The sequence below is a fragment of the Schistocerca gregaria genome, chromosome 8 (assembly GCF_023897955.1).
Source record: "Schistocerca gregaria isolate iqSchGreg1 chromosome 8, iqSchGreg1.2, whole genome shotgun sequence".
Taxonomy (NCBI): Eukaryota; Metazoa; Arthropoda; class Insecta; order Orthoptera; family Acrididae; genus Schistocerca; species Schistocerca gregaria.
In genome coordinates this window covers 496,201,574-496,220,842 of record NC_064927.1, presented here as the reverse complement: position 1 = coordinate 496,220,842, position 19,269 = coordinate 496,201,574, and the positions used below count along the sequence as shown (strand labels likewise).

Genomic DNA, 19,269 nt, shown 5'->3' with positions numbered 1-19,269 from the left:
GATAATTTGGAGAAATGGGTTGCAGCAGATGGCATGGGGGGGGGGGGGGGGGAGGGGAATGGGCGACGGTGGGGAAGGGGGGGGGGCAGGGGTCCTAACTAATGGTTTAAGAAAGGCTGAGCACCATTGCCTTTGCACCTGTATGGAGGCTTAAAGACAGTTGTTTTCCCCATGCTCTGTTTGCAAGTGGAACAAGAAAGAAAATTACTAGTAGTGTTATGTGGTTTCCTTTGCCATGCATTGTACAGTGGCTTGCAGAGCATATATGTAGATATACATGTAGATGTACTCATATTCTTATGAACTATTTATCAATCTACCAGCTGTCAGCAGAATGCTACACAGTTCCTGATCAGTTCCAAGTTGACACAGCTTATACCAATGCTGCACTACTTATAACAAACAAATTTACAGTGCTGTAATGTGTTCAAAAACAACAAAAGATTATTGGAATAACTGCAGAAGTTAAGAATAAAAGTCTTAAAGTTATGTGCAATTGTAAATTATTTTGTCAACAGTTATGTTATATATAGTTAATTATCTGAATAAGATAAAATGCTACTAGTTAGGAACAATGTATTTGTTCAAAATCTGTAAGCATGGCACCCAGTTTTAATTTCCACTTTGTGGGATAATAGAGATACTGGAACAACTGACAGTATGTACTGAAATACACACTTAAGTAACTCTGAATCATCAGTGTAAGCTCATGAATGAGTGAGAGGCAGCTGCAGATTGTGAAATTCTTATGTTAATTAGAACTGGATGCATTGTTCTTTGTAAGATGTAGCTCAATACTGGTTGAGCCTAACTTAGTAGCAATGAACAGTAAGTTTCCTTGACAAACCACCAGGTTCCTACTGCTCACAGACACTTTGCATTAACACAGTGACTTTGCACATATTGGCTGTAAGCTGAAGATAAGTTTTAAACTTGTAAACATTTGTATTGTGGAATAAATGAAGTTCTGTCTTGGTCCAAATTTTGTGGACTGCAGTAGGTATTGAAGATGAATTATGAACAACATTAGAAAATAGAAGATAAATGCTACATAGTCAGGGGTCATTATGCTAACCACATACAAGACATACAAACAGTGTGTGGGCCTCACTTCATAAAATCAATACTACAAGGAGAAAATACCTCACTGGTTTCAGCAGCAGTGCATTGTGTGGACTCTCTTTGGTGTGGTGTGACAGACTTGCAATCTACTGTCACACTTTGTGTAACTTCTAATGCTTGGTAATGATTTGTCAGCTATACTGGACATATACATATTAATTTGTTTACCCTCCACTGTAGCAAAGAACTAAAAGTGTGTATGTTCTCCTGATGAAATAAAATTGACTGCACTAAGCAGAACATCCGAAGTAAGGAGCACAACTGACTGCAGAGTGCAATAAGTTCTAAAGTCAAGAACATCACTGTTGCTATGCTTTGCTAATATTTGGCGATATGTATGAATGAATGGGGTCAAAACAGCGGAAACTAGAGTGTTCAAATGACAAGGAATTTTGAGAAGAAACAGACAGGAGAGGTAACATTAGAAGACAAAAACATAAGACAAATGTTACACAGCTATGGGGCTTTATGGTTACCATACACATGATGTACAAAGAGTTCATATCACCTTGAAGGAGCAAATGTATGGGCTAAAATTCATATCTGGAAAGAAAATTTGACTTAAGATTACAATGATATACATTTTGCTATTAGTTAGCCATGTGAGTCACCTGTGTGGGAGATTTTAGCTCCTGTTATATTTCCTAAACTGAATAGATATCTTGCTCTTGAATATATTAACACATAAACATTTGAATGTGGTGTCTTGACAACTTTGAAGGGCCCAATATAACTGTAAAAGAATTCCTTAATTTCACAACTGATAGATTTTGAAGAGTTGACCAAATTAAATAACCTACTTTGATCTGAGTCACATTTAATTCCTTATTATCCCACTGTCACCTTCATTTCTCCAAGGGTTTACTAACAGCTTCTTCTTCCTTTTGTGAAATAAGGCTTTGCAAACAGACGGGTCTATTAGATCATATCTCAAGTTAGCTGGTGTCTTGTCATACAGAATTTCATGAGGTGAAAACACAGTGAAAATGTTTTTCAATCTGTTATTACAGATTATGTGTCTTGAACTGACTGCAGTGTAATTAAAAAGAGTTACACCAGATGCATTTTGTTTTTATTTATAAAGCATCATCCATGGTTATCCTGTAATTGGAAACATACATTTCTACATTTTTGGTTGTTTTAGATTAAAAACAGCATTTTCTTTATAAAACTGGTGTGCAAGTTACTTACAGTGTTTCTTTCCATATTCTGCTCCTTCCCTCCTTGCTAGCAGCAGTTGGCATTGAAAGGCTTCATTTCACATTTGCACTTGCCATTCTGCAGTATTTCCTGTACTGTATTATTTAAACTTCACTTTCTTAAACTGTCTCTCATTCTGCATTGCCACATTGTTTATGTCTGTTCATTTGTTTTCATTCACATTGTGAGTGTTGCCAAATGTGTTTTTTTTTGTTTTTTTTTTTGGGGGGGGGGGGGGGGGGGGGTTAGGCCTGCACAGTGATTATAGGACAGAGTCTGGGAGGAGAGGGTAGTGCTAAATGGAGCGTGAGGTGATATGTGTATATTTAATGTTATATTAAGTGGTGAATCAGTTTAAAGAGAGTGTGGTTTGCCAAGTGGTCTAGTCATTTATGAGTTGTTTCTTTTCTGCTATGGTTTTCTTGGATGTGGTATTTTTCTTGTAATGTGAGGAGGTGTTTTTATTGTTGTTTATCCTTATGATTTCCATGTCTGTGTCTCTGGTTGTAATTTTATGTTGGTGTTGGTGTAAGTGTTCTGCAAAAGTTGAATGATTTGTCCTATGCTTCCATGTTCTTACATGTTCTTTGTATCTGGTGCAAATGTTCTCCTGTTTTGACCTATGTGTCTTTCATCACATGTACTGCATTCCAGTTAGTATATTCCTTATTTCTGATACAGATCAGTTTTTCCTGTTGTTCTTGGGAAGTATCTCTGAATTAAGTTGTTGGTTTGGTGTGCCATTTTTTGAAAATACTGGATATTCTGTATGTGTATTTGTGGTTGTATGTCATTGTGTACCATATTTTCTTTTCTGGTTCTTTCACGCTTTGTGTTGCTTCTATTCTCATATTTTGTGTATTTTTTTGTGTGTGATTTTGTCCTTTGATGGTGACAGCTGGGTGTCTGTTCTTTTCTGTTTATTGATGTTCTTGTTCAGGTTTGTTACTTAATTCTCTTTGTATCCATTGTCTGTGGCTCTTTGTATTATGGTATTCATTTCTTTTTTGTATAGAATTGCTGCCAGCTTTTGAGAAATGGGTAGTTGTGATGTCTCATGTATAATTCTGTCTGTTGTTGTTAGTTTTTGGTATATGTCTAATGTGCATTGATTGGTTTGATTCTTTATGGTGATGTCCAAGAAATTTAACTCTCTATTTTGCTCTTTATGTATTGTAAAATGTATGTTATCATGAACATAATTTATTTTTTTGTGTGACTGGTCAATTTTATTGTTTGGTTCATCTACCAGGCAGAAGATGTCTCCCATATATTTAATGTAGTATAGGATGTTGTACCTATTTGCCATTATTTTGCTAAATATAATCTGTTCTGCATGGTTCATAAATATGTTTGCTATGGTTCCAGACACTGGGAATCCCATTGGTAAACATTCACTTTGTAAATAGAATTCATTATTGAAATGAAAATAGTATCTGTTCTGTTATTAGCTCTAGAACCCTGACTGTTTCTTTGATGTATTCATGTGGAAGTGTATTGTGTGTTTTAAGATTTTGTTCTATAGTGTTCGTTGTTTCAATTATTAGTATACTGTAATACTTATTCTCTACATCAAATGACAGTAGGGTGGCTATATCTGTAACTTGTATGTCTTTTATGTACTGAATCAGTTTTGTGGTGTTTCTTATAGACCTATCCTCTGGTAATTTGTAGTTTTCTGATAAGATTTTCAACATGTATCTTGTAAGTGGGTAAGTGGGATTGTTTCTGTAAGTCACAATACCTCTGACAGGGAGATCTTTCTTGTGTAGCCTTGGATGGCGTCAGAGGGAAGGTTCACTGGGATTTGTTTGCAGCAGTTTTCCTTTTTCATTGTTTTCTATTGTATGTTCATTGTCTTTCAGGGTGTTTGTGACGACACTCACCTGTTTTGTTTCTTCATTTGTTGTCCTCGGTGGCAACGTACTGGCTGAAAAAAATGGGCTCTGGAAATACAACTACTATCTACTGTAAATGATGTATCTGACAGATAAACATTTGCATTTCACAGTCTTTTACTTCTACTGTTCACAACCACCAATATTACACAGTTATATGGCCAGTGCACTATTGTTCCATAAGCCTCATTAATAGATTGCAGGTGAACATCCACACATTGCTACAATAATTTAGTGTTGAACTTCCATGAGCAGTAAAAAACATAACCACATAGTCCACAGTTCTTTCGGAATAATCAGGAACTTATGGAGCAGACACTGTCATTGGTTTTACATGTGGCCTATTGGCATAACACTTATTTCACTGTTAAGTTGATGCACTGTTGTCATTCTACTCAACACAGGTTTCTCATCTGAAACTCGGCTGTGGATTGACTATCTTGGGACCGAAAATGGGGCCATTATGTATTCTCACAATAATAGGTACTGAAACTACACATTGTTTGAAATGTTTGAAATTACAAGTAAAACTTAAGTCATTAATTGAACTGTATACATCGAAAAATTGGTTCTTTTTAACAGTTCCTTCTACTGCAAGATTTAGACCAAATTATTTGTTTAAATCATGAAATTAAAAATATTGTTATGCAAACAATACTTTTGACAAATCTGTTAATTACTTCAGAAATAATTACAGGCTGGCTTAGCCAACAAGTTTTCGAATAGAACCAAATAAGTACTTAAAGAATGCTAGTGCTTCGTCTTCCAAACATTTATAATTGTTATAAAATTTATATTTGTTTGTAAGTCAACAATAGAATTTAAGTTATGAAACAATTACTGATTTCACCCTACAACAAATTGTACTAAGGAATAGTTAAAATAAATTAGGAAATCAATTACATACATAAAACTCAGCACAATATTAGATCTAATGTCATATTCTTTAAAACTGAAGGCCAACCTTTCTCTTTTATGAAAATACAGTTTATACTCACATACATTAATGGTAATTAGTTAAAACTGAAAAAAGGAATTTAAGGAGGCAGATGGCAAAACAAGAGGGGAAATAAAAATTATCCCAGCTTGCTTCGTCACATGTTTCTCAACTTCATTTGGAATAGCCACAGAAGATGCTTTATAAATAAAAGTTAAATTCATCTGGTGTAATTATTCTGCAGCTGCTGCAGAAAATCTGTGTGCAAACACATTTTTCATTCTATTTATACATTCAATCCAGCTGAATGGTTTTTGCTGCAGTATGTTATACATAATCTCCTGATTTCCCTCATAAACCTGTCAGCAGGATTACTTGAAGAATCATTATGCCAAAATGTATGTGATTTACTTTCTCCTCTTCTATACTGTTTTTCCAAGTTCTTGAGGGTGAAATCAGTCCTACTATCAGAAAGGACATCTCAACATTTGGAAAATCTCTTGTAATTTTTGACATGATGTTTTTGCTTGATGTTTTCTTAAGAGGACAAAATTTGATAAATTTTGAAGACAGATCTGCCATTACAAAAATATAGCAGAAACTCCTTTTACTTTTTGGTACTAGTCCATAAATATCTACAGCCATAAGAGCCATTTGTTTCCCTGATATAATATTCTGCATGTACCCCTTGCATGTTTGGTTGCTAACTCTTACTCTTTGGGATCTATTTCATGTCAATTAACTTTTTTTCCTTGTCAACATGGCAACGTTATAGAAGTGTAAACTGCCCAGATTTGAAATGAATTTTAGAGCCCCATAATGACTAAAACTTCCATGTATCACTCCAAATTTTATTAAGAGATCAATAAACTGCACTGGCCAACACAATATCCAGTTATCACTCTGAACACTAATTATTCTGAAAAGTATTCCCGTGTACACTTTGTGGTACAGGTCAACCTTTTCTTCTCTGTTTTCCCTAAATATCTCCTTACCTGTCTCCTATTATGGTCGAAATTATGGTTCCTATAAATGTCTTTGCAAATGTTGTTGTTGTTATGGTCTTCAGTCCTGAGACTGGTTTGATGCAGCTCTCCATGCTAATCTATCCTGTGCAAGCTTCTTCATCTCCCAGTACCTACTGCAACCTACATCCTTCTGAATCTGCTTAGTGTATTCATCTCTTGGCCTCCCTCTACGATTTTTACCCTCCACACTGCCCTCCAATGCTAAATTTGTGATCCCTTAATGCCTCAGAACATGTCCTACCAACCGATCCCTTCTTCTGGTCAAGTTGTGCCACAAACTTCTCTTCTCCCCAATCCTATTCAATACTTCCTCATTAGTTATGTGATCTACCCATCTAATCTTCAGCATTCTTCTGTAGCACCACATTTCAAAAGCTTCTATTCTCTTCTTGTCCAAACTATTTATTGTCCATGTTTCACTTCCATACATGGCTACACTCCATACAAATACTTTCATAAATGACTATACTCAGTGTTAACAAACTTCTCTTCTTCAGAAACGCTTTCCTTGCCATTGCCAGTCTACATTTTATATCCTCTCTACTCCGACCATCATCTGTTATTTTGCTCCCCAAATAGCAAAATTCATTTACTACTTTAAGCATCTCATTCCCGCAGCATCACCCAATTTAATTCGACTACATTCCATAATCCTCATTTTGCTTTTGTTGATGTTCATCTTATATCCTCCTTTCAAGACACTGTCCATTCTGTTCAGCTGCTCTTCCAGGTCCTTTGCTGTCATCGGCAAACCTCAGTTTTTATTTCTTCTCTGTGGATTTTAATTCCTACTCTGATTTTTTTTTGTTTCCTTTACTGCTTGTTCAATATAGAGATTGAATAACATTGGGGATAGGCTACAGCCCTGGCTCACTCCCTTCCCAACCACTGCTTCCCCTTCATGCCCTTGACTCTTATAACTGCCATCTGGTTTCTGTACAAATTTTAAATAGCCTCATGCTCCCTGTGTTATACCCCTGTCACCTTCAGAATTTGAAAGAGAGTATTCCAGTTAACATTGTCAAAATCTTTCTCTAAGTCTACAAATGCTAGAAACGTAGGTTTACCTTTCCTTAATCTATTTTCTAAGATAAGTCGTAGGATCAGTATTGTCCCACGTGTTCCAACATTTCTATGGAATCCAAAATGATCTACCCTGAGGTTGGCTTCTACCAGTTTTTCCATTCGTCTGTAAATAATGCGTGTTAGTATTTTGCAGCCGTGGCTTATTAAACTGATAGTTTGGTAATTTTCACATCTGTCAACACCTGCTTTCTTTGGGATTGGGATTATTATATTCTTCTTGAAGACTGAGGGTATTTCGCCTGTCTCATACATCTTGCTCACCAGGTGGTAAAGTTTTGTTAGGCCTGGCTATCCCAAGGCTGTCAGTATTTCTAATGGAATGTTGTCTACTCTGGGGGCCTTGTTTCAACATAGGTCTCTCAGTGCTCTGTCAAACTCTTCACGCAGTATCATATCTCCTATTTCATCTTCATCTACATCCTCTTCCATTTCTATAATATTGTTCTCAAGAACATCGCCCTCTATATATTCCATCTTTTTGCTTTCCCTTCTTGGCTTAGAACTGGGTTTCCATCTGAGCTCTTGATATTCATGCAGGTGGTTCTCTTTTCTCCAAAGGTCTCTTTAATTTTCCTGCAGGCAGTATCTATCTTACTCCTAGTGATACGTGTCTCTACATCCTTACATTTGTCCTGTAGCCATCCCTGCTTAGCCATTTTGCACTTTCTGTTGATCTCATTTTTGAGACTTTTGTATTCATTTTTGCCTGCTTCATTTACTGCATTTTTATATTTTCTCCTTTCATCAATTAAATTCAGTATCTCTTCTGTTACCCAAGGATTTCCATTAGCCCTCGTTTTTTTACCTACTTGATCTCTGCTACATTGACTATTTCATCTCTAAAAGCTACCCATTCTTCTTCTACTGTATTTCTTTCCCCCATTCCTGTCAGTTGTTCCTTAATGCTCTCTCTGAAGCTCTGCACAACCTCTGGTTCTTTCAGTTTATCCAGGTCCCATCGCCTTAAATTCCCACCTGTTTGCAGTTTCTTCAGTTGTAATCTAGTTCATAACCAATAGATTGTGGTCAGAGTCCACATCTGCCCCTGGAAATGTCCTACAATTTAAAACCTGGTTCCTAAATCTCTGTCTTACCATTATATAATCTATCTGAGACCTTCTAGTATCTCCAGGCTTCTTTCATGTATACAACCTTCTTTTATGATTCTTGAACCAAGTGTTAACTATGATTAAGTTATGCTCTGTGCAAAATTCTACCAGGTGCCTTCCTGTTTCATTCCTTACTCCCATTCCATATTCACCTACTATGTTTCCTTCTCTTCCTTTTCCTACTATAGAGTTCCAGTCACCCATGACTGTTAAATTGCTCTTTGTAGTAGCTTTTCCGCATTACTATTTTTTATTCGTTATTAAACCTACTCCTGCATAATCCCTATTTGATTTTGTATTTGTAACCCTGTATTCACCTGACCAGAAGTGCTGTTCCTACTGCCACCAAACTTCACTAATTTCCGCTATATCTAACTTTAACCTATCCATTTCCCTTTTTAAATTTTTGAACCTACCTGCCCGATTGAGGGATCTGACATTCCACACTCCAATCTGTAGAATGCCACTTCTGATAACAACGTCCTCCTGAATAGTCCCTGCCCAAAGATCCGAATGAGGGACTATTTTACCTCTGAAATATTTTACCCAAGAGGATGCCATCATCATTTAACCGTACAGTAAAGCTGCATGCCCTTGGGAAAAATTACGGCTGCAGTTTCTCCTTGCTTGCAGCCATTCACAGTACCAGCACAGCAAGGCCATTTTGGATAGTGTTACAAGGCCAGATCAGTCAATCATCCAGACTGTTGCCCCTGTAACTACTGAAAAGGCTGCTGCCCCTCTTCAGGAACCACACGTTTGTCTGGCCTCTCCGTTGTGGTTGCACCTAAGGTACGGCTACATATATCGCTGATGCTCACAAGTCTCTCCACCAATGGCAAGGTTTGTGGTTCATGGAGGGGGGATAAATAATATATGCTTTTGAATATGAATAAATTCAGGCTGTTTTTTTAAGATAGACATGCTGTTTTTATGATAAAATTAATATATTTTTCAAATCTAATAAATTTTGTCCCTTATTACAATAATGGATTTGAATTATTAAAAACTGACAGTAAATACATGACATAATTACATTTGTGACATAGGTATCTATCAAGTACTGGACTAAATGAGTCCTTGTCTGGTACACTATTCACTGTATTAATATTTCCTCTTTCTCCAAACATTTATGCATATAGCAGAGAATCAATGAAACTGGTTGTTTTATCATGGAATGATGGCCAATGTACATGTCTTACTGTGGGTATTACATATAGAAAACATCAAACATATTTTGTAGTTTATATAATTAAAAAGATTCATCTTTTATTTTTGTGGCATAGTAATTACTGAGGGATCAAAATTTAGTATTATGTAAGAACATGTTTCTAATTTTTATAAATGTAATTTAAGGATTTGCAGAAGTACCTTGATGGAGCAAAAGAAGGAGTGATATATTTCAGTATGGGATCAAATCTAAAAAGTGCTGACATGCCAGAAGAGAGAAGAGCAGCTTTTCTAGCAGCCTTCTCAAAACTGAGGCAGAAAGTTCTCTGGAAATGGGAGGATGATAGTCTACCCAACAAGCCACCAAATGTGATGATTGGTAAATGGTTGCCACAGGCAGATATTCTTGGTGAGTGAATCACAGTGGAAACTGTAATGATCACATTGTAGATAATTTTTTTGTTTATATAGGAAATATGATAACCAAAATCAAATAACAATCAAATATAGATACAGAAAAGTGACACAGAAAAGCTAGCTTGCAGAACCACAGAGGAAATAAGATTCCTAGAGGTTAAACTGTGAAGTTACCTACATGCTGGTTCAAGGGAGAGACAGCAGAACAGAGCAAATGGGAACATCCTTCTTCTGACTGTTGATATTTTGTGCTCACCAATAATTATTTCAGCATTATTTATTTATTTATTTATTATCATCCCAATGATCACATTTGTGATATAGGATTTGTCAGGGTACATTTCAACAACTATATAATATCTTTACAAAATTTTTATCGGTGTTGAATGCATATGAATCTATCTTATGTTTAATACAATATACAAGTAACAAGTGTTTCTATAACATAATTTCTTATGTGCTTGACAGACATATTCACTGATTTAATTTCATTTCTCACATTAACTTGAACATATATTCTTATACAGATGGGCAGAGATATTCACTTATGCTGTAATAACATTTGTCAAGCATGTGGTTCTTTATAATAGTTTTAAATATATCCTCATTTTCCAGCTCTTTGATATGTTTTGGTAGTGCATTAAAAAGTTTGATGCCTTGATTACATACATGTTTCTGACTTTGTGTCCTTGTTACTGCTTGTATGTGGAGATCTTTACATTGCCGTGTATTGTAATTATGGTATTCTGTGTTGGTTTTCATTTTGTCCTGATTTCTTTTGATCACCAACAGACATTTCAGAATGTATAATGATGGAATTGTTAAATTTTTCAATGCTTTAAAAAGGGGCCTACAATGTGTTTGAGGTGGGCTCTGGGTCGTTATCCGAACAGCGCGTTTTTGTAATTTGAAAAGCTCATTTAGACGACAATTTGTTTTTCCCCATAATACCATCCCATAGGATGCAATGGACTGAAAATAGCCAAAATATACTAATCTGTTACAGTCATTACTACAAACTCTTGAAATTATTCTAGGTACAAAACATGCTGAATGTAGTTTTAGTGCTAAGTTCACCACATGGTCCTTCCAGTTTATCTTCTCATCATTGTGCATACCCAGGAATTTTGCACACTGTATTCTTTCAAGTTGTTTGCCCTCCATGGTGGGATTGAGGTCATCATGTTCACTTATTTTTCCATATTGCACATAATTAGTTTTTTTTTTTTTTTTGCATTCAGTGTTAGCTTGTTAGCACTAAACCATTTTTGTATATCTTGTAGGACACAGTCCATAGTACTGTGCAATGACTGCTTCATATCACTAACTATTAAACTAGTATCATCAGCAAATAACATGATTCTAGCTTTTCTCTCGGACACCTGAATATCATTAATGTGAATGAGGAACAGCAAGGGGCCTAATACACTTCCTACTGTGACCTCCCTTGGATATGATCTTAGTTTAATTTTTTGATTCATATTTAGTGCTGTAATTTCAACCACCTGCATCCTCTTTTCCAGATAAGACTCAAACCACTTTTTTACCGGATACTTATAGCTTCAACCTTTTCCAAAAGTATGCTGTGATCAACAGTGTCAAAGGCTTTTGACAAATCTAGATTTATCCCAACTACACTTTTTCCATCTTCCAATTTAGTGATTATTTCTTTTGTGTTTTCCAGTACAGCTGTTTAGGTACTTCTCCCAGCTTGAAATCCATGCTGATTACTGTTTATCAGATTGTGGATATTAAGATAATGTGTGACTCTGTATTTCATTAGTATCTCTAAAACCTTAGAGAAAGTTGGGGGAAGTGAGACACGTACGTAGTTTTCTATTTTAAGCTTATCACCGTTTTCAATAGGGGAATGACTTTAGAGATTTTCAGTTTCTGTGGAAACATGCCCTCAGCCACTGACAAGTTTGTTTTGGGCACCATTGGTTTCGCTATTTGATTAGCTGTTTTCTTAACTAGCATTATTGGCACCTCATCTACTCCAGCTGAAATGTGAGATTCACTTTTAAAACTTCCTTTTCGTTTGTTGGAACTGCCATCATACTGCTGGCTGCCTTGGGTGCTTCCATCTTAATCTGCTCCCCAAAATTCCTGCTTAATGTCTGAGGTACAATTAAAAAGTAATTATTTATATAATTAGGCATGGCATATTTATCTACCAATTTATTCTCCTCATCTTTTAGAATAATTTCCTTGTCTGTGATAGGTACCCCAGTTTCTTTTCTCACAATTTCTCATGCTATTTTAGTTTTATTTCTGGACTGTTTTATTTCCATATCATTACTTAATAACTTTGCATTTGCAACTACTCAGAGGTATATTTTCCTATACCTTTTCACACATTCTATAAAATCAGTATCTGTACACTCCCTCAACTCTAAATTCAGTTTTTTCATGTTTTCACATGATTTCTTAATGCCAAGAGTCATCCAAGAACTTGACTTTATGTGTCCAGTAGACTTGATTCTGGTCAGTTTCTTTGGAAAATACATCTCAAAGTTCATCATATAAATTGATGCAAATACACTATATGACTCATCTGCACTTGTTTGTTTCATAACATCTAACCAATTTTCATTTTCTAATATACCTATGAACTGATGACAGCTGTCCACACAGAAGTTTCTTTTGTAAATATTATTTGCACCTTTATCTTCCTTTGACCTTAAAGGGATTTCAGTGGTGAGAGCATTGTGGTCAGACAGTCCTAGATCTATGTTTGTTACCTCTATGTCAGTTGCTGACATATTTGAGAAAATGTTATCTATGAGGCTATTGGAGGTGTTTGTTATTCTGGTCAAATTGTTTATGTGTGGTGACATGTTGAAACTCTTTAATGTGTCCAAAAATTGCCTTTTTTGCTGACTTTCAACTAGAAGATAAATATTGAAATCACTACAAAGAATAATCACAGTTCCTTTTTTGTAAGAAGTATTTAGCAACAATTCTAATATATCAAAAAAGACTTCTATGCTTCCACATGGTGACCTATACACTGTTATGACTATGACTTTTTCCATCAGGCCATGTAGCTGGACAGCGCCTGCTTGAAAAAACTTTTCAATACTTAAGTTCTCTGCTTCACGTCTCTTTTTAAATTCTAACTCTTGTCTAAAGTAAATACCGACTCCACCATCTTTTGCAATTTTCCTACTATAATGATTTGCCAGTTTAAATGGATTAATATGAATACTGCTAATTTCATGGTCCTTAAACAAATGTTCAATAATACACAAAACATCAGGTTGGGTGTTACTTACTGCTATTCCAAGTTCACAATATTTGTTCTTGAGGCACTGCACATTTAGAGTCACAATCTTTAGAACAGGGGAGTGAGCACCGATGGTATTTCTCCTTTCATTTAACACTGTTAACTTGGAGTTTTCATTATGACTGGATACCAAAAATCCTGTTGCCCTACAGGTTTCTTGTTTCTGTTGCTTTTCCTACTTGAAGTGGATGATGCTGATTGATTGTTTATTCTAGCTGTGGCAGCTGATGACATTTTAATATTCACTATAGCAGATGTTGACATTTTTAGTGCTTCAGGAAATGTTGCTCTTGTTAAGGTTTTCATTTCTTCTGCTTCTGCCCTCATTTGGAGTGAGATTTTAGGGAACTTTTCTATTGATATACGGCTTATTTCCTCTTGTATCTTTTCACCCATCATCTTTTTTCCATAATAGTTCCTGTGCTGTCCATGCCTCGTCAAATGATTTCTCATTGAGCTGTTTATATCCACAAAAGTTCCGCACTTAAAAGCACAGCAGATCTTCCTAAATTTATTATTTGTTGACTTTATTTCTTTGTTTACACATGATTCCTCGATTAGATCATGTCTATGTGGTACACTTACAACAAGAGCCTTTAAATTTAGATCTGACATATTTTTTAGAGTTGTTTGAATAAGGAGACATGTAAAATGCACTGTTGTTTTATCTTACTATCTTCTCCATCACATAGTATTCTAGTTCAATTCTGAAGTTAATCTTTGAGTAACCATAGCTTTCCAAACACTTTTTACTTTCATCATGGAAGAGAATACAAACCAGCATTTTGTTAACATTTGCTATGATTTACTTTTCTTGTAGTTACAATTAGGTACATACATATGTGTAGTGGATTATAAATAGCTATTCAAGCTAGAAACAAAACTTACTAGGTTTTCATCCAGTACAATGTATACTGGAAGTTAAATGTCACCAGACATAATGAATAATTTTCACCGGCAGACAGGCACATGAACAAAACACACAAACACACACACAGAATAACGAGCTTTCGCAACTGGCAGTTGCTTCGTCAGGAAAGAGGGAGGGAGAGGGAAAAATGAAAGGATGTGGGTTTTAAGGGAGAGGGTAAGGAGTCATTCCAATCCCGGGAGCGGAAAGACTTCCCTTAGGGGAAAAAAAGGACAGGTGTACACTCGCGCACACACACACACACACACACATATCCATCCGCACATACACAGACACAAGCAGACATATTTAAAGGCAAAGAGTTAAGGGCAGAGATGTCAGTCGAGGCGGAAGTACAGAGGCAAAGAAGTTGTTGAAAGACAGGTGAGGTATGAGTGGCGGCAACTTGAAATTAGCGGAGGTTGAGGCCTGGCGGATATCGAGAAGAGAGGATATACTGAAGGGCGAGTTCCCATCTCCGGAGTTCGGATAGGTTGGTGTTGGTGGGAAGTATCCAGATAACTCGGACGGTGTAACACTGTGCCAAGATGTGCTGGCCGTGCATCAAGGCATGTTTAGCCACAGGGTGATCCTCATTACCAACAAACACTGTCTGCCTGTGTCCATTCATGCGAATGGACAGTTTGTTGCTGGTCATTCCCACATAGAAAGCATCACAGTGCAGGCAGGTCAGTTGGTAAATCACGTGGGTGCTTTCACATGTGGCTCTCCCTTTGATCGTGTACACCCTCCGGGTTACAGGACTGGAGTAGGTGGTGGTGGGAGGGTGCATAGGACAGGTTTTACACCGGGGGCGGTTGCAAGGGTAGGAGCCAGAGGGTAGGGGAGGTGGTTTGGGGATTTCATAGGGATGAACCAAGAGGTTACGAAGGTTAGGTGGACGGCGGAAAGACACTCTTGGTGGAGTGGGGAGGATTTCATGAAGGATGGATCTCATTTCGGGGCAGGATTTTAGGAAGTCGTATCCCTGCTGGAGAGCCACATTCAAGGTCTGATCCAGTCCCGGGAAGTATTCTGTTACAAGTGGGGCACTTTTGGGGTTCTTCTGTGAGAGGTTCTGGGTTTGAGGGGATGAGGAAGTGGCTCTGGTTATCTGCTTCTGTACCAGGTTGGGAGGGTAGTTGCGGGATGCGAAAGCTGTTTTCAGGTTGTTGGTGTAATGGTTGAGGGATTCAGGACTGGAGCAGATTCGTTTGCCACGAAGGCCTAGGCTGTAGGGAAGGGACCGTTTGATATGGAATGGGTGGCAGCTGTCATAATGGAAGTACTGTTGCTTGTTGGTGGGTTTGATGTGGACGGATGTGTGCAGCTGGCCATTGGACAGATGGAGGTCAACATCTAGGAAAGTGGCATGGGATTTGGAGTAGGACCAGGTGAATCTGATGGAACCAAAGGAGTTGAGGTTGGAGAGGAAATTCTGGAGTTGTTCTTCACTGTGAGTCCAGATCATGAAGATGTCATCAATAAATCTGTACCAAACTTTGGGTTGGCAGGCTTGGGTAACCAAGAAGGCTTCCTCTAAGCGACCCATAAATAGGTTGGCATACGAGGGGGCCATCATGGTACCCATGGCTGTTCCCTTTAATTGTGGGTATGTCTGGCCTTCAAAAGTGAAGAAGTTGTGGGTCAGGATGAAGCTGGCTAAGGTGACGAGGAAAGAGGTTTTAGGTAGGGTGGCAGGTGATTGGCGTGAAAGGAAGTGCTCCATTGCAGCGAGGCCCTGGATGTGCGGGATATTTGTGTATAGGGAAGTGGCATCAATGGTTACCAGGATGGTTTCTGGGGGTAACAGACTGGGTACGGATTCCAGGCGTTCGAGAAAGTGGTTGGTGTCTTTGATGAAGGATGGGAGACTTCATGTAATGGGTTGAAGGTGTTGATCTACGTAGGCAGAGATACGTTCTGTGGGAGCTTGGTAACCAGCTACAATGGGGCGGCCAGGATGTTTGGGTTTGTGAATTTTAGGAAGTAGGTAGAAGGTAGGAGTGCGAGGTGACGGTGGGGTGAGGAGTTTGATGGAGTCAGGTGAAAGGTTTTGTAGGGGGCCTAAGGTTCTGAGGATTCCTTGAAGCTCCGCCTGGACATCAGGAATGGGATTACTTCGGCAAACTTTGTATGTAGAGTTGTCTGAAAGCTGACGCAGTCCCTCAGCCACATACTCCCGACGATCAAGTACCACAGTCGTGGAACCCTTGTCAGCCGGAAGAATGATGATGGATCGGTCAGCTTTCAGATCACGGATAGCCTGGGATTCGGCTGTGGTGATGTTGGGAGTAGGATTAAGGTTTTTCAAGAAAGATTGAGAGGCAAGGCTGGAAGTGAGAAATTCCTGGAAGGTTTGGAGAGGGTGATTTTGAGGAAGAGGAGGTGGGTCCCGCTGTGATGGAGGACGGAACTGTTGCAGGCAGGGTTCAATTTGGATAGTGTCTTGGGGAGTTGGATCATTAGGAGTGGGATCAGGATTGTTTTTCTTTGTGGCAAAGTGATATTTCCAGCAGAGACTACGAGTGTAGGACAGTAAATCCTTGACAAGGGCAGTTTGGTTGAACCTGGGAGTGGGGCTGAAGGTGAGGCCTTTGGATAGGACAGAGGTTTCGGATTGGGAGAGGGGTTTGGAGGAAAGGTTAACTACTGAATTGGGGTGTTGTGGTTCCAGATTGTATTGACTAGAATTTTGAGGTGTTGGGGGGAGTGGAGCTGGAAGTGGGAGATTGAGTAGATGGGAGAGACTGGGTCTGTGTGCAATGAGAGGAGGTTGAGGTTTGTTGGAAAGGTTGTGGAGGGTGAGTGAGTTGCCTTTCTGGAGGTGGGAAACCAGGAGATTGGATAGTTTTTTGAGGTGGAGGGTGGCATGTTGTTCTAATTTGCGGTTGGCCTGTAGGAGGATGCTATGTACAGCCGGTGTGGATGTGGGAGAGGAAAGATTGAGGACTGTGATTTGGGATAGGAGTTGACGGGTGTGTTCATTGGCCGAGTCGATGTATAGGTGAAGGATTAGGCGGGTGAGGGCTATGGATTGTGCTGTTTGGAACTGGTATAAGGACTGATGGAAAGAAGGATTGCAGCCAGAGATGGGAACTTTAAGTGTGAGGCCTTTGGGAGTAATGCCAAATGTCAGACAAGCCTGAGTAAATAAAATATGGGAGCGTAATCTGGCTAGGGTGAAGGCATGTTTGCGGAGGGAATGTAAATAAAATTTAATGGGGTCGTTGTAGGGATGTTGTGAGGTTGACATGGTATTGGTAGGTGGAAAGGGTAATATGAGGTTAAAGTGAAAGTAAAGAGAGATTTATATAGGGAGAGATAAAGGTGTGAAAAAAGTCGAAAAAGTGTTGGTTTGAGATGAGCTATGTTGATCATGTGCTGAACTTAGGTTGGTGAACAACAATGGGTGCAAAGGTTGGGTAGTTATGTTGTCTCCAGATCACGTTAAAGGGTGGGGAAATTCAAGAAAATTTCGAGAAATTCAAGAAAATTTCGACAAAAAAATTTTTTCGAAAAAAGTTTCGAAAAAATAATTTGCGAAAAAATAAAATTCGAAAAAAAAATTTTTCGAATAAAATCTCGAAGAATATGTGTGTAAATGTATTCAAAATTTTTCTTGAATTTCTCGAAATTTTCTTGAATTTCCCCACCCTTTAACGTGATCTGGAGACAACATAACTACCCATCCTTTGCACCCATTGTTGTTCACCAACCTAAGTTCAGCACATGATCAACATAGCTCATCTCAAACCAACACTTTTTCGACTTTTTTCACACCTTTATCTCTCCCTATATAAATCTCTCTTTACTTTCACTTTAACCTCATATTACCCTTTCCACCTACCAATACCATGTCAACCTCACAACATCCCTACAACGACCCCATTAAATTTTATTTACATTCCCTCCGCAAACATGCCTTCACCCTAGCCAGATTACGCTCCCATATTTTATTTACTCAGGCTTGTCTGACATTTGGCATTACTCCCAAAGGCCTCACACTTAAAGTTCCCATCTCTGGCTGCAATCCTTCTTTCCATCAGTCCTTATACCAGTTCCAAACAGCACAATCCATAGCCCTCACCCGCCTAATCCTTCACCTATACATCGACTCGGCCAATGAACACACCCGTCAACTCCTATCCCAAATCACAGTCCTCAATCTTTCCTCTCCCACATCCACACCGGCTGTACATAGCATCCTCCTACAGGCCAACCGCAAATTAGAACAACATGCCACCCTCCACCTCAAAAAACTATCCAATCTCCTGGTTTCCCACCTCCGGAAAGGCAACTCACTCACCCTCCACAACCTTTCCAACAAACCTCAACCTCCTCTCATTGCACACAGACCCAGTCTCTCCCATCTACTCAATCTCCCACTTCCAGCTCCACTCCCCCCAACACCTCAAAATTCTAGTCAATACAATCTGGAACCACAACACCCCAATTCAGTAGTTAACCTTTCCTCCAAACCCCTCTCCCAATCCGAAACCTCTGTCCTATCCAAAGGCCTCACCTTCAGCCCCACTCCCAGGTTCAACCAAACTGCCCTTGTCAAGGATTTACTGTCCTACACTCGTAGTCTCTGCTGGAAATACCACTTTGCCACAAAGAAAAACAATCCTGATCCCACTCCTAATGATCCAACTCCCCAAGACACTATCCAAATTGAACCCTGCCTGCAACAGTTCCGTCCTCCATCACAGCGGGACCCACCTCCTCTTCCTCAAAATCACCCTCTCCAAACCTTCCAGGAATTTCTCACTTCCAGCCTTGCCTCTCAATCTTTCTTGAAAAACCTTAATCCTACTCCCAACATCACCACAGCCGAATCCCAGGCTATCCGTGATCTGAAAGCTGACCGATCCATCATCATTCTTCCGGCTGACAAGGGTTCCACGACTGTGGTACTTGATCGTCGGGAGTATGTGGCTGAGGGACTGCGTCAGCTTTCAGACAACTCTACATACAAAGTTTGCCGAAGTAATCCCATTCCTGATGTCCAGGCGGAGCTTCAAGGAATCCTCAGAACCTTAGGCCCCCTACAAAACCTTTCACCTGACTCCATCAAACTCCTCACCCCACCGTCACCTC

At 38.7% G+C, this 19,269-nt stretch overlaps 1 protein-coding gene across 1 annotated transcript in view; it reads left to right on the top strand.

The window, feature by feature from the left end:
- The window catches only part of LOC126285265 (uncharacterized), a 165,293-nt gene that overhangs the window by 25,001 nt on the left and 121,023 nt on the right, over positions 1-19,269 (top strand). Inside the window, exon 3 of the mRNA XM_049984556.1 lies at positions 9,737-9,959. Coding sequence (XP_049840513.1) covers positions 9,737-9,959 — 223 coding nt within the window. The remainder of the gene's footprint in view (positions 1-9,736; positions 9,960-19,269) is intronic.